The sequence below is a fragment of the Dysidea avara genome, chromosome 9 (assembly GCF_963678975.1).
Source record: "Dysidea avara chromosome 9, odDysAvar1.4, whole genome shotgun sequence".
NCBI lineage: Eukaryota > Metazoa > Porifera > Demospongiae > Dictyoceratida > Dysideidae > Dysidea > Dysidea avara.
The window spans coordinates 29,642,612-29,662,472 of NC_089280.1; the positions used below are offsets into that span (position 1 = coordinate 29,642,612).

Genomic DNA, 19,861 nt, shown 5'->3' on the forward strand with positions numbered 1-19,861 from the left:
AGCTCGAGTAATTACGTCCGATTTTGGAGCTCGTCCGATTTTAGGTGAGTTACTCTAATGTTTTCAAGCAGCCGATGGCGATTGAAAAAGCCAACGCGGGTGGCCACGACTCTAGTCTACATATATAAACGTACTTATACACCTTGCTAGTCTGGTGCCATCTTAGCCCAGATTAAACTGTAGTCCACTTCGACAATGACTCAATGAAACAAATATATTCTAAATAATGCTAACCTTTATGTTCGATTGTGGGAACCAGTTTTGTCATGCCACCAGATTTAGCCAGTGTAAATAGTAAGAATTAGACTAGTATCGTTTAGTAGTTAGATTTTGTTTACTTAAACCGTCTATTTAGCTGCTTTTTTTCGCTCGAGAGTATCACTATGGTGATTAGTTTGGTGCTTAGTCTATATGGCACGCTGGCATGCTGAGCACTACATGATGAGAGTCGAACAGCAAATGCAGGTTAGTGATATAACCCATAGCGTACTAGCTTTCAATATCTCAGGTGGCTGAAGTACTGCAGGGGAACGTCATCGCAACGTCTGGCTTGGTTAACAACAATCGATGTTAGAAACCTGGCCTTTATAAGTGTTACAGCTGTCTTGTGAGACTCTCCCCACCTATTAGGTGAGTGGTACATAACAGTTATACAACGTGCACTCGTGCTCTGTCTGTATAAACGCACTTGCTTTCGGGCCAAACGGCCCTCAGGCTCGTGCGTTTATATCAAGCAGAGCACTCGTGGCCGTTGTATAACTATATAATATACTAAACTGGATTACATCTTTTCTGACTGGACGTACACAAAGTGTTGTGTGTGGTGGATGCACCTCCACCCCTTGTAATGTTTTAAGTGGTGTCCCACAAGGCTCTGTGCTAGGTCCTCTTCTATTTCTTATATATATAAATGATATTGTACAGAAATTAAGCTCTATTTGTCGCTTATACGCTGATGACTGCATACTATATAGGAGAATTGACAGTTTTACAGATGTTAGAGCCCTGCAAGATGATCTGCAACTTTTGGAACTATTATTATTATTATTATTATTAGTGATTATTGTACAGAACTCAAAGTTGAGTGTAATAAAAGTACAAACTAATTATAAAGATTAGTTAAACTGTTGAAACAAGGATTCTGACATTACCACGACATTTGGTAACTTGTTCCACATACAAATAGTAAATGGAAAAATGAATGTTTATATGAGTCAACCCTGGTAGCTGGCTGAATGAATCTATGAAGATGTCCTCGGGAGATGTTGTTTAAGTTGGAGTAGGTTAGTGGTAAACTATGGGAGAAAGAGTGGAAAATGTCTTTCAACATCGATAAGTGTATGGTTATATACATGCTAACTCTTAAACAAACCCCAATACATGCTAATTACACCCTTCATGGAAAACAACTTACTATGGTCGAGTGTGCCAAATACCTGGGGGTATCAATTGACTCCAAGCTATCTTTTAACAAGCACGTGGACAATCTGTGCAAAAAAGCAAACTCTGTATTAAGTTTTGTAAGGAGAAATTTTGCGAACTGCTCACGTGAAATCAAAGATGTGTATCTTACATACGTCAAATCCACTTTGGAATATGCAGCTACAGCTTGGGCACCATATAGCAGACAGTCAATTAACAAACTGGAATCTGTACAAAGACGAGCAGCTGGTTTTGTGATGCATGATTATAACCAAACTAGCAGTGTATCAAACATGCTATTACGTCTTAATTGGAATACCATGGAAACACACTTCAAACATCTAAGACTTCAAATGTTGCACAAAATTATTCATAGCAGCATTGGTGTCTCACTACCTAGCTATATAACACATAGAACAAGGCATACCATGCCAGGGGAAGTGACCTTAAATTTATGCAGTCAGACACAGCTATTGACGCATGAGTACAGCTTCTTTCCTACATCTATCCGATTATGGAACAATCTATCTATTGATACTTTAAATTGTAACAATTTAGATACTTTTAAGGAACATTTAAATAGCACTAGATTGTAACTTAACCTAAATTATTACTTATTGTAACATACTCACTCATGTGAGTTCTACAATTATTACCTATAATAATAATAATAATGATAATAATTGCCGTTGAGTATGTGAGTGTTTTACTTGAAAGGGTCTGTAATGAAGGTTCCACACACACACACCAGAACACTAGCTACAGGTGTCCAGGTTAATCACATGTCGCATGCATGAAATATGCGCTTAGTCTTCCTTGAGGTGTTGTCAAATCCCCTACTAGGGGGTGGGATTTGACAAAGGATTTTTCCCAAGTAGCGGGGAATTTGACACCACGATTTTTCAAATCTGTATTCCCTTCCCGGAGGTGGGGCATGACATTGACAAGTGTACAGTATATTAGCAAAATTATTATTATCCCCTATAGTGACTAGACTATATAGACATAATAGCTTACAATAATATGTGTATGCGGCACAGACTGGCTTACACGAGGGCTTAATTAGCTACACATTCGAGTCACACGGAGACACGCAGGGGCGGATCCAGGGGGGCTTTTGGGGCTGAAGCCCCCCTTCATATTTAGGCTTTACTTGATCAATATGCTGAGTATTATAATGAAATTTTGTCTTAGCATAATTATATGATCACTAATAATACAAATACTCATAAAAACATCTTTCCAAGGTATTATCAGTGGATTTATGCTAAAGTTTATGCAACAAGGAACAGGATCAGCATTGGAGGCGTACAAGATCGAGATACTCTAATAGAGCAGTCAGCTAACTACTCTAATAGAACATTCACTAGAAACATGTAGTTGGTTCTGTTATGGATTTTTTCCAAATCTGCCTGCACCTATAGCTACATACAATGAAGTGCATTGGTCTGCATGTTTAAAGGGCTTCATTCATCTACTTGTGTAGTTAATATATATGGCAATACTTAATTCAGGTACACAATTACCATTGAAAATGCTCTCAAATTCAATCTTGTATTGTTCAAATTTCAAAAATTTCTACTTTCGACATTATTATTCTAACATGCACCTATTCTTGGTTGTCCGTACCTACCCAAAACTTTTCCATTAGCAAAATGCTTCAGAGAGCCATACCTATAATCTAAAGGCAGTATATAAAATATCTACAGGCAGAAAACATTAGGGATTCTATGTGGAAATGTCTCCAAATTGCAGTCTTTTAGCATCAATTTTTTTAAATTTTCCTGGGGGCATGCCCCCAGACCCCCCTAGTTCCAAAACACCTCTATCCAAGAGATTAGTACCTTGACTTAGTCTCCCCCTTTTATAAATCCTAGATTTGCCCCTGACACGTGTTGGCTAATAAAGGAGAACGAGTCGTTATAATCTCAGTAAAATCAGCACTGCAAACTCGGATTTTTTCCGCGGAATAGAAACATATAAATCGACATAACACACGTACATACTGAAAACTACACCATACTACTACTTATTACCTAACTATATACTTATTACTACCTACGTACTTAACTTAACTAATGTCAAAGTCAGATTTAGGATGATCTCAGTTAACTACAGCAAGCAGCTATACTACGTGCGTTAGTTAATCAGCCGTTATGTCGATATTTAATCGATAAGCTAAGTTGCATAATAGAACATTGTATATCGATATCAGCAGTTATGTCAATATTTGGTCAATAAGCTAATTTGCATATTGGACATTGGATATCCGCACTGAGAAATCGGATACCGGACTTGAGATTTGGGATTTCGAAATTGTTACTTGGCACGACCTCCAGGGCCACCGTAGTCATAATGCTACGGTGGCTCTGGAGATCGCGCCAAGCATAATGATATTGTTAGGCGCAATCTGTGAATTTTCGCTGCGCATTTTATGAATTCATAAAATGCGCAGCAATTTATAAATTGTTGCGCAGTTTGTGAACTACCGTAAGAGCTGCGCATTTTATGAACATCAACTGGATTCTGGTCCATTCAGCGTACCGCCGTTATGATTCAAGTGCATATCATAGCTGCTTTCAGGGAGGAATAACAGGCTTCTTTACCCCCCTGCTATGTGATGTTACTGTATAAATTTTATAAGGCCTTCTGGTATACAGGCTCTGCCTTTACCAAGTACTTTAATCATCATAATAATAATATAAATACTAGCTGAAGGGACATGCATGGATAAATACGCATTCTAGCTACATTGTAGATCTCTCCCTTAAGGTTCCTTTGCGTGCTTGCAGCGTGCTCAAGTTGCAGCTGGCCTGGATAAGGTCTTTTTCAGTTTTGCCCTCTGCATACTACAGCATTTGTAGTAAGTAGCTAGCAGGTTCATCTCGTTTCGTTCAGCTGATATTTATGGGCACATGTACAGTCCAGCCTGCATGTATGTTTTTCTATGGCATTTGTCCAGCACAAACACTGTACATGCATGTTCCACCAGTTATGAAATGTATATCAGCACATAAGGTTTGGTGCATTGTAACTCGTGTCCCAACATCATATCTTTAATGTCCAGTTTACATGGTACATATACTTATAGTTTCACTCTCACATTATCCCATGCATGCAGATGTAACAACACACAGTTACATAATGTCACCTCATACAGCTATTAGTACAAACATATAGTGTTTGGAATCAGGTATGCTGTGTTACACGTGTAGCTAAGTATACTCCAATACATAAGTTACAAAGGCACAGCTCTATTTGATCAATTTTGATGAACAGCAAGACCTAGAAAAGTTATATCCACTTTCATCTTGCCTGGTGTAACCACATGTCTTCGTAGATACCATTCATGGTACCATACCCCTGATGAGCAACTATTGCACCTGACCTATGGAATCCACACACAAATACAAATTTGTTTGCATAACTAGACCTCACCATGTCAGTCATATCATCATCCAAACTAATCATTCCACAAGAATGACAATAGTAATCAAGTGATTCTAAATAAACAAACGTTATCTGATAATAAATTAATGCATGTGCATGACACATCTTAACTCATCAGAATATACAACAGACTATGAAAAAATTCACTGATTTACCAAGAAATCCAACTATTCACCAAGAAGGTTAGAACAATATAGATATATACAAACGTGTATATGTTTACTTAATGGTACAATTGAGTACACAGAATGTGATGATGTATATTGAACTGTTTGCTGAAGCAATTTAATAGGTGTATAATTATAATAATTTTTGTGGCATAGTCTAACTTATTTCAATGCATTTCATTTTAAACAAAGGATAGTTGAGTTTCACTCAGTGGGTAGTCTGCACAAACAGAGTAAGTCAAATAGTCACAGTTAACTGAAAACAGGTGCCATACTTCATGTATTCATCTGGACGTACCCCCAACAATAATTAGGCCACTACACTTTGTTTTCAGCCATGTTCAGCCAGTTACACAGCATTGCATGGGAATTAAGCTCCTCTGGAACCATTCCAGTCACTACAGTAACAGAAAGTACAGATAACTTCTGTTACACGTGTAGAGAAGCCATTACGTGAAGCTATAGCTACCACAAATCAACATCTTCCACTGTCAGCAAAGATACATAAAAGAAGACTCAAGTAGGACCATGATGTTTGCATTATAAGTACTGCGGTATGCCAAATTAAGATACCAAGCAATGTTGAACAGTGAAGAAATCAGGGGGTCTGTTCCAGGTAGTTGTAAAGCGAAGTACCGTGTGAAAATACACACATAGCTATGGGGTCTGGAGGCATGCCCCTACAGATTTCTTCTAAGATCACTTACTGACTGCTCTATTAGAACAAATGACTGTTCTATAAATCTTTTTCCAAACTAATATATCAGAAAATTGATAGGCGGGCTCCATAAATTGATAGCTGGTTGCTATGCCTATGGGGATCACAAAGGTTTGGTCTCTTGCAAAAATATCAGCTAAAATCCAGCCTGACTTGTCCTTCACTACAGCTTGGCATTATTACAAACTTGGGAACTTGATTACCTGTTCAGTATTATAAAATATTGCTATATAATTAACCACCCATCTCCACAATGCCCAGGTCTTATGGCTAATGGCTATAAATTTTTGTGATGCTTGAGAATATGATAGCATACATAATTCACTATACTTCCATACCTCTGTAAGCATTTTCTTGTAGTCTACATGTCCATTTTCAGCTGAATGCACATGCTCTATTACATCATAAAAATTCTCAACTGTTGCAACTAAACGATGGTGGCCTAAGACAGTTTTGTCATTCTCACTCTGTAATTACAGAATTTTGTGAAGGGCAGGCACAAACAAAGCAGGTTTAGTTTCTTACCCTTTGCTTGGCAAGGCAAATGTAGAACACCTTCCTGAACTTCACTGCATGAGCTCTGGGTTAACAAAACAAACCGGCTTCCAGTTTGTTTCAGCAATGAATATCACTTCTTTCCACTCCATTCAAAATGTCTGTTATCTTCTGCACCTTCTCCTCCGTTAAGTTACTGTTTTGCTTTTGGAGGTGTGATTGGGATCAAGATATTTTCCTCCACAGAAGGTCTCTGTGCGTGACCCTTGGCCTTTCCGACGTATCTCCGAGAGCAAGACTCATAGTGATTCGAAACTCACACCTCGCATACACTGCCACGAGGAAATCTCGTGATCCAACACTTGGAACGACAGTAATTCGGCAACCGATACAACTGTAATGTGTCGCATCTCGCGTTGCCCCTTGCCATATGTCAATACGGCAAGTACGACACCTGCGCAATTTATAAATTGTTGCGCGTTTTATGAATTCACAAAATGCGCAACGCATTTGATAGCAATTCATTAAGCGTCCAAGTATTTATGTTGTGACTTTCTTTGCTATAGATGCCGAATCTCCACATTGCAACTGGGGCCAATGGTGGAGATTTGACATGATAGGTTTGCCCCACTATGGGGGCATTTGACATTCAGCTGTGTCAAATCCCCGCTATAGCCCCATATATTTCCTGGCAAGGGGGAGTGGGGCAATACATCGCTAGGTACATAAAACCTCACTGAGCACATGCAGGACATGCTTGTCACTGTAGTCCCATTTTAGCTATTGCAATCATTTTCAACTACAAGCTAAACAATCACAACTTGGGTACATCAAACCAACACTCCTACCTTGGTGTTATATTGGACAACAAACTATCATGGTCTCCACATATTAGTAATATAGCTGCTAAGGCCAATAGAACATTAAACTTCTTGAAACGCAACCTGAGTTGCTGCTCGTCTAACATCAAAGCAACAGCCTACCTTATGATAGTACGACCGTCAATGGAATACGCTTCAGTCATCTGGGACCCATACCACCATAACAATATTCAACAGCTAGAGAAAGTACAGCGTAGGGCAGCTAGATGGGTCCTAAATGATTTCAATCGATTCAGCTCAGTCACAGCTATGTTACAGCATCTTTCTTGGCCAAGCCTTCAGCTGAGACGTAAAATATCCAGATTACAAGCACTTTTTAAAATTATACATCAAGATTATTCACTGTCAATTCCTCCTCATTTTATTTCAATGACAAGATCCACCAGACTATATCACCCACATCGTTTTATTCTACCAAATTCATCTACCTATGCATACCAACAGAGCTTTTTCTCCAGATCAATTAAGGATTGGAACAACTTACCATCTTCCATCATTGAGAGCAACAATATTGACTCTTTTTCAGCGGAACTGCAAACATTGTATGGAACTCAATAATTGTAATCTTTGTAACTACGTAGCTAAATTCATTTTATGATTGCTTTTTTCCTGAGCATATCTGCTGTGCTGCCTGCTCAGTAACAATAATAAAAATTAAAAAAAATCGTCAAACTTGCATTTTACAAAGTATTTGATGAATGCATGTACATTTGACTCTGATGAAATGGGTCATGTAGTGTTGCCTATTAGGTCAGTTTAGTTTTTTATCCCGGGCTAGATGTAATGCCCTTTCCTACCACCCCAGCACAAGAGGCAAACGTGCTGGACAAGAACTGAAAAGCGAGACATCTAAAGGTCCCTAGGGCCCTTTCTTAGGCCCATTTCCGGGGAAGCATCTAGTGATCTAAACAAGAGGGAGCGGCTTCCACGGATGCACATCGTCGCTGACCTCAACAGGGAGAAAGAAAGGGTACAGCGAATCCACGCTAAAGTACTACTGTACGATAAAGCACCACGTTTGGAAAGGAGCTCAGCAAGCCGGCGATAAAATGTGATGGCTTCCCTCCCCATGCCCCCAGTTGTGGCAAATACCAATGGAGTAAAGGATGCAAACTCCACCTCACGGACACAGTCACCATTTAGAACTGGACTACAGTCATTATTGTAATTGTGTTACATGTATTCGGGCAAATCTGAGCACACCAGCAGGGCTGACTGCTCAGTAATAATAATAATCATAATCACCATACTCCCTCTTCTACATCTCATGATGCCTATACACAGATGGTATCGAAACATTGCGGTAGCTTTGTGCGTTTGGGTGAAAAACCCTTACATCGAAAAAGGCACTTTTCCGCCGTCCCCAAAATCCGCGTGCATGAATGTCAGCCCTGGCATCATCTTGGCAGTTAGCTGATCGAGGGGTAAGTTCTTCGCCACTCAGGGATTGAAGTGGTGGCTGAATTGCAACATTAGTACAAACATTTGAAAGTAATTCAGCAGTTGGATCACGCAGGTCATTGTGGCGAACAAAGGTCAAACCACCATGTCGACAGATCATTGCATGATCAGCAGTGAAAGGTGAGCCACTCACACAGTGGCTAGGAGTATTTAATAAAGTCCATCCTTATCGCAGGTGAAGAGCATCCCAGAACTCCTGCTTTGTCAGATGGTAACCCTGGTCTTGCAGTGGTAAAGCCAGAAGCCAAGAAGAGGCTCCAGGTTTACTATTCAGATCAATAGCTCTTTGAAGCTGTGAAGAGAGACCATTTCTGATCTCAAGAGCCCGTTTCTTAGAAGCCTCACGCCGGTGATGGTTATTATTATTATTATTTATCTAATTTGTCAAAATGACAGGGTGGCACCAAAAGTAGTCTGGCACCGCCCGCCCCTTCGCAAAAAGTAAGGGTCTGGTGAAATACAAATACCTAATCATTTCAAAAGGAATTCAATTAGACAGCACACGTAATGCTTGTTACGTCAGATGATTGCACTTCAATTCGAACAAAAGCATTGTGTTGCCAAGGCGATTTCAGTGTGAACGTCATTGGCATGCACTAATTGGCTAGCGCCGAATCTGGGCGCTAGAAATGATTTAGTATCTGTATTTCATCAGACCCTTACTTTATGCGAAGGGGCGGGCGGCGCCAGACTACACCAAAAGGTGAACCTGAGTCTTGATGGATCGAGTATCTGGGGGATGAGCATGTGCTACCTGACTAATAATCAAGTCTTTTAGTGGTGCAGTAATTCGCAGGGAAGCATCAAACTGAGATTCACAGAAAGCTGTAGGGTCATCCATACCGAGCCCACCGAAACGACATGGCAGAGAGAACAACTCACGTTCACCGGTAACGCATGCAACATGTCCACCGGTGAACGTCAGTTTAGTTATTATATGCTGTGTTTAATGAACAGTAACCAAGTAGTGCATAATGTTTTGCAAAATCAAGTATATAAGCATGATGTATAAGCTAAGAATATAATATGAGAGTTAATTATGCTATAATAACATCCTACCTGTATTAATGTGTTTGTTGTTTGTGCTATAGCCTTCTCCACCGAGCAATTTCAAAGCTTGTGTGAGTTGATGTGCTTGTGCGGTATATGTGTATATATAAAGTTGTCAAAGTGTCGTCACATAGAGTAGCCAGTTGTGTTGTTAATATCCTTTCTAATAATCAATATTGTTACTATTAGTTTCTAGACTCAGTAACTGGTCGCTGCCAAGAACTGGACACTAATGTTGGTCACCGGATGTTACTATTACCACAACTATGGATGTTAAGGGTACCAGACTACGAGTGTTATGTGAGTAGTTACTAGTAATAGTGTTAACTTGTTGTGATATGTATTATTACAGAGTTATGAGTTTGAAGTCTGTAGTGACTCCAACAAGGAAGTCGTGGGTAGAGCAAGTGTCCTACCTCAACAATTGAGGAATTTGGAGGGAACTCTTACACTAACTTTACATGATGCTGACCTACGTCCTGTTGGGACTATATCAGGTCAGTAAATTAGGAAAGAAATGATGTGTTACTATATTAAGCAGTGGATTACATCGTGGTGCTGCCCTGTGATTCATTGGCTGACTGGAAAATCAATGACCAATGGAGGGTGTCTAAACTACATCAGTGGGTGGGTCATTCTATGATTATAGGACATCGTGGTAATGGGATGACATTCTGTCTTAATCAGTAAGTGTTTACTATGCTAGACACCATGCACATAGCTTGACCTTCTCACTAGTGGTGTGCGATGTCAGGATTTTCATTTCGATATCGATACGATAATAGGGTAAACATCGAAATTTCGATTCGATTTTCGATAATTTTTAATTGTGTGGGTGGAGTATAATTATTGTAAAGTCACATCGGGAGTACCACAAGGCTCAGTTTTGGGTCCTACCTTGTTCTTACTGTACATAAATGATATAACTGAGGGTATTAGTAGCCAAATGAAACTCTTTGCAGATGATTGCTTAATATACAAAGTTATTCACAGTTCAACAGACCATCAAACACTCCAACAAGACTTGACAATACTGTCAAAGTGGGCAGATAAATGGCAAATGGCTTTTAACATCAGCAAATGTAAGATAATGCAAATTTCTAATCACCATAACAAAAGTTTATTTTCGTATGTAATGAATGGCACCTCACTGGCAGTTACAGAACAACATTTGTATCTTGGAGTAAAGTTACATCACAGACTTTCATGGAAGCCACATATAGATTACATCTGCAATAAGGCAAACAGAGCTGTTGGTTTTTTGCGACGAAATCTTCAGCATTGTCCTAGCCATCTACGTGAGCTAGCATATAAACAATTTGTCTTGCCTATTTTAGAGTATTGTTCCCCAATATGGGATCCATATCACCAAACCAACATAAATCAAGTAGAGATGGTCCAACATAGAGCTGCTCGTTTTGTCACAGGTCAACCATGGAGACGAAATAATAGAGACAGCATCACTAACATCCTTGAAAACTTGCAATGGCCTACACTACAAGAATGTCGCAAATCAGCTAGACTACTATATAAAGTACTACATGATTTATTAATTATACCGAACTGTTATCTCCCATTTAAATCTACTGTATTACGGACCCGACACTCACACAACTTTAAACTAGTACCTTACCAACCAAGAATTGATGTATATAAATATTCCTTCCTCCCAAGAACTGTACCAGAATGGAATAGATTAGATGCTGAGATTATTGAGACTGACTGTGTTGAAGAATTTAAGCAAAAATTAGCCCCTTTTATGTATATAGTTAAGTAACTTATCGTAATTGTATATATTTTTATAGTTTATTATTGTAATTGCACATATGTATATAATTAAGTAACTTGTCGTAATTGTACATACTTATATAGTTAAGTAACTAATTGAAATTGTACACATGTAATTGCACATCAGCATTATACTCCTGGAGGGTCCTGCTGATTAACAATAAATAATAATAGTAATTGCGTGGGCGGCCGATATTTATAAATATGTTTCAAATACAATTTACACTCCAAAACCATTGCATAGAAGCCTAGAAAACTGGTAGACAAGCTTTTTAAGTGGCTAGATTGTACAGAACCAACCTTCATTTCTAGCCTGATCGCACAATCACATACTAAATGCTGTTGATTTATCAAAATATTCTTTAATATTTCGATAATTATCGAAAATTTTCGATTCGAAATCTGCTAAAGTGGTATAGAAATCGATACGATAACGATATTGACAAATTATCGCGATATCGATATTTTTCGATATATCGCACACCACTACTCACGTCCTATACAGGGACAGTATCTGTCAATGAGGTATACCATAGGGGGTTGGACATGCCTTAAGCACCACCTAAATTATTTACCTTAATTGCATAGTTTATTTGCTATTTCACATGACCCTCAATGACAGATACTGTCATTGAGGGACATGTTTATGTATGGCATTGCACCTAACTAAATTGATGCTTGGTGCCATTTTCATGGAGTTCGTGGTGAGTAATGTAGTGGCTGTGGGATCTTCCTAAAGTATTCCAACCTCCTCTACAACTATACCAGCTAATGCAGTGAGTCAAAATCTACTACTGGTGAAAAATAACTGTTATTAGGGTTGATCAATTAATCCTTCTAAAGATCAACTGAGGTGTTATCTTAACCATTGCTGACTAGCTTCCCTACAAATATTATAAGCACAATATTTTCTCATCCAAACGGCTGAAAGCTTTTACTTCATTCCTGTAAACAAATAGGACCTTTATTTGAGACTGGTTTATTTTGGAATAGTCCAGTGGCGCCTGGCATTGTATCATCTGTAAATGCAACTCCATAGCGACTTCAGTGCACTTCAAGATGTAGCATTCTTCGTCACTGTATCCAGATTTGTTTCGACAAAATCATGCTCAATTGTGAACATTGGTTCACAATTTTATCAAGAAGCCATAACATACATTGGTCATTGAAGCCAATAAAATGTACCACAAATTAGATCCAATTATTGGTTTGCTGAATAAGGTAATGTTGGTTACAAATAACTAAATTATGGGCTCCTGATGATACTGTACATATCTGCATGAACATAAACTTGCATGGACTACTTGGTCATGTGATTACTCATAGCTCGCACTTTCATTCCTCAGATGGCTGTAAACTCAGCCTGAAGCAGCAAGGGAAAGAATTAAAACAATCAATAGCCTGGGCCTCAGACCAGTTGTCTATTTTCCAATTGTGCTGGAAGCCTCCAGCTTGTAATCATGGCTTATATTGGTACCTGTAACTATATTATCATACACAACATAATCACTAGGTGTTTCTGGTTTATTTTCTTGAGCATGCACATCACATGTGCTGCACACAATCTACCATTTGTATGGCTTTTAGTTACAATTATTAGGGAGTATTCATTTCATTAACTTTTTGGAGCTTCTGTATATCCTGATTACATTTACTAGTGGTTTATGTCCTCTTACACAAGCAATGGGTTTGGTTATTAATAGGGTTGAAACGATCTTTTTTTTTCTAGAGTTAACCCTCTCACCATCGCAACTACCATATGTAGGGACCCGCCGATTATGCTCATAATTTTACCTATTATGCTATGCTGCACTGCTCAAAAATTCACATAATTATTATGCTTAAATTAATGCTCAATATTTACCTATTATGCTCGATTATGCTTAATGTCCATGTCTTAGTTCATATGCTTTGCTACTAGTTTAACACTGTATAGAAAGAAAAAAATGAGTGGCTGGAACACAAATAATAAATTCTTGCTGCACGCCTGCATGTAAGAGAAAAGATCGATATACTCTAATAGAACAGTCAGTTTGATGATTGTTCTATTAGAGTTACTGACTGCTCTATTAGAGTACATCGATCTTATTTTGCAATTGTCATTTTTCCAGCAAGAATTTACACTATCGTACAAATATTTAACCTATTATGCTGGCATTATGCTCAACGCTTTTAGGTACCTATTATGCTCAAAATTATGCCAGCATTATCGGCGGGTCCCTAGCCATATGCGATTATATAATATTATGGTGGTTTCGATATATAAATGCCTGTAGCATCACATTCTAAACGCTCTGTAACTTCAGTCGTATTGATGTGTACAACATGGCATGTTAAACAAATAATATAATAAACTTAAAATTTGAGGAAGCATGTCATTATGTTGTGCATTATATGATGTGTAAGGTCATTATTTCTGAGGTCATGTACAGCTCAAGGGAAGGATCAGTTCAATACATATACACTATCGGTTAAAGTACAATTCAGTCCATCTATAAAAACACCAATAGTACCCAGTCCAATGGTCACTCCTTATGCCAATGGTGATATGATGAGGTGATGAAATGTTGTAAAATTAACTGATGGAGGAGTAAAACATGGTTGTGGGCCTGGTGGTTGGTACATACCACCATAATCAATTAACTTAGCACTTACTAATGTTGTGAGATTAGATGTTGTATCATTAGTCTCATTTTCCTTCTCCCATTCATATGAGAGCAGTCACAACTAAATGAAGTATAACATAGTTTGTAACACTGCGAGAGGTATCTATTATTTGTTGTGTGTTTTTAGGCCAACGGACACAATAGAGAACACGATAGCTTCTTTTGAGAAAGCCACTGAACTGGTAAGTGTATAAACACTTTATACTGCTGAACTCATCTCAGTATTGTGTTGCATTGTAATTTCATGGCTGACACAGGCATGAAAAGTCTGTCATACTTTCACATGTGTTGCATCACTATCTCTGCTGCTGTAGGGAGCTATTGGTGTAGAGTTTGATGTTCAACTGACTAAGGACCTGGAACCAGTGATTTATCATGACTTAATGATCAGTCTAAATGTTGCTCCAGTGAGTTGTGAGGTGGATGTTCATAAATAATACATGTGATGGACACTTAATCTCATTGTGGAAACTGTCCACAGCTTTGTTATTTGTTGTATGTGACTATTACAGTGTATGAAATAACTTTTTGCTGCAGTTACTGTATAATCCATTACAGGATCACTATTTTGATGTTCTGTTGAAAGATTTGACTTATGACCAGATTAAATCTTTTAAGGTAGAAAAAATGAGAACGCAAAGCTAGATGTTTGTCATTATGTATCATGTTTTTCAGCTTTCCAGCAAAGATAAATCTCGGAGCCCATTATCATCTTCAGGTAAGTGTTAGTTAGTTATGTTATTGTACCACGTCACAAGTGTGATGACGAAATTGTCATCATGCGTTTGAACGTGAAATGTGTGTACTATGTGGAGCAGGTTTTGATGGTTTAGCACCAACCAGTAGCACTCTACCCCCCACCACAGTGCTGTATGGTAGTTATTCCATGGTAAAAGCCTTAATCCACTCCAGCCACCACCAGCCAATACAATAGCTCAGGGTGTGTGTACAATGCTTGTACTGTGTCATACAAACCACAGGAGTTGAGCTGGGTGGACACAGCAAGAATAAAGTGTTTCCACATCTCAGAGAGGTGATGTTGACATGCACTCATCATTGTACCGTAGATCAGAAAACCTCCATTACTAAGGGGCCATTAGAATTTTGGTCGTAGCTAAGTAGGTGAGGACACAGAGAAGCTATTGCTATCCAAAGACATGTGGGTTTTCTGATCAGTGGTAGTTACCTACTTGCTGTATGCCATTTAGCTGGGAATTTTTAAGGGGTTAAAGTCCGATGTTCAACTACAGCTAGCTGACAATATCCAAACCTTTTCTATACATTTAACATGTCCAATTTTCCCCTTTGAAGATTTCTAGCTAAGTGGCAGTTGCGTAAGTTACTCCTATTCTAATTTGGTCGCCTGTGCCATACCAAACTATATATATATATATATATGCTTCTATTGTTAGGTCACATGTATGCATTGTCAGTTTATACAGGTGACCTTATTAGGCAGGTTTATGTACATTCATCGTACAATCTCCAAGGGCTGTTATGAGGTGTGCCTGCATGTGTATACCGGAAGTTATTTCAATAGAAAAATAAATATTTCATTTCTTGAAGGACTATTCTAAACATTGTACCATAAGTTCTATTAAATGACTAAAATATGAGCTACCAGAGTGAAGCATGTTATACAATGCCACTTTATAACATGCGTGATGTGTACCTGTAGATCAGATGGTAAATGACACATCACTGTGTGCTCATGTGTAGGTACTGAAGGAACTTCCAGAGTCCGTTTTCTTCAACGTTGAAGTGAAATATCCCCTCCCTAAGACGGTAAAGTATTTTGTGTATGTACTGCATGTGTGATCATATTTGTGACCCGCTGAGCGAAAACCCGACTTGTTTGCATTTTTCTTGAACTTCATTTAAAGGGAGGGAGACATGGAATTTTAAAATTCTTTTTTTATTTCATTACTGTATTGATTTAATACCCTTGTGTATAGTTGTACATTTTTAAATTTAATTTACTGTATGATTTGTTAATGAAATACACGATCAAAAATGTTTCCGGAGTAATCATACGTCATAACGCGTCATAAGTTGCTGACATCAGAGGGGGAACGCTGCGTGAATGAAGTATACATTCCATGGAAGAATCAGATCTTATTAGTAATTCAGTCACGTATTAGAGTGAAGCAATAGGTATAGAAAGACTTTGTTATGGATACTTCCAAGTCGTCAACGGACTCCTGCTGTACTACTGGCTTGAAATCTCAGTTTGATTGATCATAGATTGATTCCCAAGATATTTCCGATGAATATAGTGACGTTTCCAGTTTGGTCTCTAGCAACGAAATGAGCATTTTCAGCGAAGATACAGACTATCACGAAGATACTGAGGAGATAGCTGGAACCTCTCTTGAACCTTACCAATTGGAGCCAATAGATGCTAACCTCAATGCTAACGCTAGTGATACAGACCAACTGACTGAGGATGAATCATCGTCTGATGAAGAGCTACTTGGGAAATTGCCCAATGATATGAGTTGGTATGACTGTTCTACCACTACTTGTCACCTAATAATACAATTCCTACAGGTATCACTGTGGCAATTGTAAGATGATGCCCACTAAAAGAGAATGTATATGTATATGCAGTAGAGCATGATGTACTATAGAAACAAGAGCATCATGGCATTGGATACGTAGTGGGCCATGAGAGCAACCAAGAAGATGGTCACCAAACTGATCTATGACAGACAAACATGTACAAAGTGGTAACAATGGGAAAAGAGGAACACCCAACCATAAACGGACAGCGATAACAAACTCATGTGGAGAAAAGGCCAAACCCAATGTTGGTTGAGGGATGGCCTTCAGCCAGCCACTGCTGACACCAGAGGAGTGAGCAACAGCACGTAAACGAGCCTGGTCACGGATTGTGGAGGTGTTGAAAATGCTTGCAAATAATTGATCATCAAGGGAAGCCTGTAAGTCATTTTGGGAAGATAAGTTAGAAGGCAAGATGGATAGACTTTGGAAATAGGAGATAGCACAATTTTCACCTGGAAAAAAAAGTCTTCTAACTTTGATGAAGTCGATAGAGCACGATTGCAACTGGCACTGCAGCAATTTGCTAAGGAAAACAACAGTTCTCCTGGTGATATATAGCGCATTGTAGCATTCATCAACAAAAATTATAACAGTTTGGTATCACATGTTCTTCTGAGCATGCGCAGAGTAAATAATGGCTTACCATGCGGTAGCTTAAGAAGGATGCAGGCGGTGGATGAGAAACTAATAATCACCAAATAGGGGCCTTATAGTAACATTTCTAAAGATGTTTTATAGTATTAGTTGTACATAAGAAAATCTTTTAGTTTTAGTTATAGTTTTAGTAATCTTTTCCGATTCTTTTTAGTTTTAGATTTAGTTTTAGTAAAATATTCTGTTGTATTTTATTATAGTTATAGATTTAGTTATAATATGGATTTGCTTTTAGTTATAGTTTTAGTTTTAGTTAACTAATACATATTTGCCTTACTAAAAGTACTTTTATTTTTAGTTATAGTTAACTAAAACAACACTAATTAAAACATGAGTAAAATTATTTATGTAGGACACATTTTTTATCTAATGTATTTCAGTGGCATTTATATAAGAAAAAACAGAAATATGCAAACAAGTTGAGTTTTTGTTCAGTGGGCCACATTTTTGTGTATAGTGACTTATGTATTGTGTTAGGATGGTGAGGAGTGTGACTATTTCCCATACGTCAACCGTAACACAATTGCTGATGTAATCATCTCTACATTATACCAATATGGTTCAAAAAGGAATATGGTGATGTCAACATTTGATCCATCACTTTGTACAATGTGAGAGGTTGATAACATCACTGATTACTAAATGATTAACTCTTTCAGGTTACAATTGAAACAGCCGCAAATTCCAGTCTTCTTCTTAACAGAGAGCAAATCATTGAAGTATCCCTTAGCTGTTGACATAAGGAATCATTCTGCTTGTGATGCAGTTGCTTTTTCAAAGTCACAAAACTTTGCTGTAAGTGTTACTGTGATTGTACAGAACTTCTAAGACCACTTTCATTACTTTGCTAGTATAATACTTTAATCTGTCAAGTCAAGTCAAGTATGTAAAAAATAACCAATAAGGAGACCAATAGCTATGTGTGTGCTTTTAAGAAATGTTCCACTGTGTGTAATTTTACACACTACTGATGTTACTATATGCTATTCCTATACATATGTGCCTGGAGATTATACATTCAGCATTGGTCTATTATGTTACAGGGTATTAGTGTGTGTGTTGATCTGGTGAACAACCTGTCAGAAGTTATCGATTTAATACACAATCATGGACTGTTTGTAATGACATGGGGTGAAAATAACAGTGTGGAGGAATCTGAGTCATGGCAGAACAGCCAAAAAGTGACTGCCATAATGTGTGACAGGTAATGACTAGCTGTGTTGTTGTGTGGTGTGTAGAGAAGTGGTAATGCAGCTAGCTAGGCATGATGTCTTTTCTGTCAGACACATTTCCTATAGAATCTGTGATTCAATTGTTGATAAGATGGCCATGTGGCCATGTTTTTCCTTCTGAAAATACAGAACAAGTAGTTCATTGAAATTCTTGCAACTGTGCCTCAAGGGTTGCACCCTATAGTTACATAGTTAGTTAGTAAGTAATCTACAGAGAGTAAAAGACATCATTATGCTTAACACCTGTAAAACACATTAGTTATCACACACATTGGATAATTAGCAGCCACCTCATTAATAGCATATTCTGTAGGTGGACCTATTAATGCCATTTCACTGTAATTAAAATTATCACTTGTGGTATGTATTACTAACATCATCCCCACTGTAGGATTCCTACACAAATCACAAAATAGTCAGAAGTTGATGAAGACAGCTCAAGCTATGTGAACACATAAACCAGGACATATATAACGTAATTTTTAACCTGTTGCATATATGGCTTTATTCACTTATTTATTTTAATGTATGGTTTAAATGGCTATAAATTTATTTGTACATTTCAAGTCAGTGATCACTATATGTGACTGGATTTTGGAAAAACCATCCAAATTACACATTGGAAGTTTCGAGATAAACTTTAAAGAATTCAAGCCAGCATAACTTTCCAAGCAAGCACATGTATGAAATTCACACAAAAGATGCATCAATCTGTTACCTTTCAGACCACTTCCAGTACTTGCAGCTGCTCACAGAGTTTCCCGCCAAATAAGATAGAAAACCTCAGTAGTTGGACAAGGAGGGTGGGGGTGGGCAAGTGTTAGACCTCAAAATGGCGGCAGACCATGATTGGAGTCCAGAGACGAGATTACATACAGGGATGTACTGGCTCCTTAGTGCCTGATATGTAGCAAAATCCACAGAAAAACATCTGGCCAACAATATCAGGCTGTCCACCAGTAAACCACTGATTATTCTTGCCAAGCCAGGTCCTTCACAAGGCCTAAAACTGCCATTTGAGCTCTGCACACCACCCAGAAAAGACATCTGTTGAAACCAGCCTCGAGTAGTTGAGTGATACTGAGTGTCAAAGCTATTAGTACAATAGTGTAGCTATCCACTGGAGGTGTTAGTTTGGTTTTGCCTGATGTGCAATTTGGATTAGTTTTGTAAAATATGGTCACATATGGTTTGAGTCTAGTATGTTTTAAAATTTGTGCATCATGCTTTTTGGCATCATCAGGAAGAAAAGAACATGCAGACAGTCGAAACAGCAAACTTACTGAGGAAAATAAAGGCTAATATTTTGTGT

General features: G+C 38.2%; 1 protein-coding gene across 1 annotated transcript; it reads left to right on the forward strand.

Annotated features, from left to right (window-relative positions):
* Positions 1 to 8,701: 8,701 nt before the first annotated feature.
* Positions 8,702 to 19,115, forward strand: LOC136267714 (glycerophosphocholine phosphodiesterase GPCPD1-like). Its single transcript, XM_066062865.1, has 16 exons — positions 8,702 to 8,714; positions 8,770 to 8,855; positions 9,686 to 9,715; positions 9,834 to 9,944; positions 9,997 to 10,141; positions 10,186 to 10,330; positions 14,226 to 14,280; positions 14,413 to 14,505; positions 14,657 to 14,716; positions 14,774 to 14,816; positions 15,079 to 15,131; positions 15,818 to 15,883; positions 17,795 to 17,928; positions 17,977 to 18,112; positions 18,361 to 18,521; positions 18,941 to 19,115. Exons 4-16 carry the CDS (start codon positions 9,891 to 9,893, stop codon positions 18,963 to 18,965), a joined length of 1,170 nt encoding a protein of 389 aa, XP_065918937.1. The 5' UTR covers positions 8,702 to 8,714; positions 8,770 to 8,855; positions 9,686 to 9,715; positions 9,834 to 9,890; the 3' UTR covers positions 18,966 to 19,115.
* Positions 19,116 to 19,861: the final 746 nt, after the last annotated feature.

Bases quoted from the DNA above. Each gene is read 5' to 3' on its own strand.
- LOC136267714 (XM_066062865.1), top strand. From the start codon at position 9,891: ATGTTACTATTACCACAACTATGGATGTTAAGGGTACCAGACTACGAG. The intron at 10,331-14,225 runs GTAAGTGTTTAC...GTGTGTTTTTAG, and splicing joins ATGACATTCTGTCTTAATCA to GCCAACGGACACAATAGAGA. The intron at 18,113-18,360 runs GTAAGTGTTACT...ATTATGTTACAG, and splicing joins CAAAGTCACAAAACTTTGCT to GGTATTAGTGTGTGTGTTGA.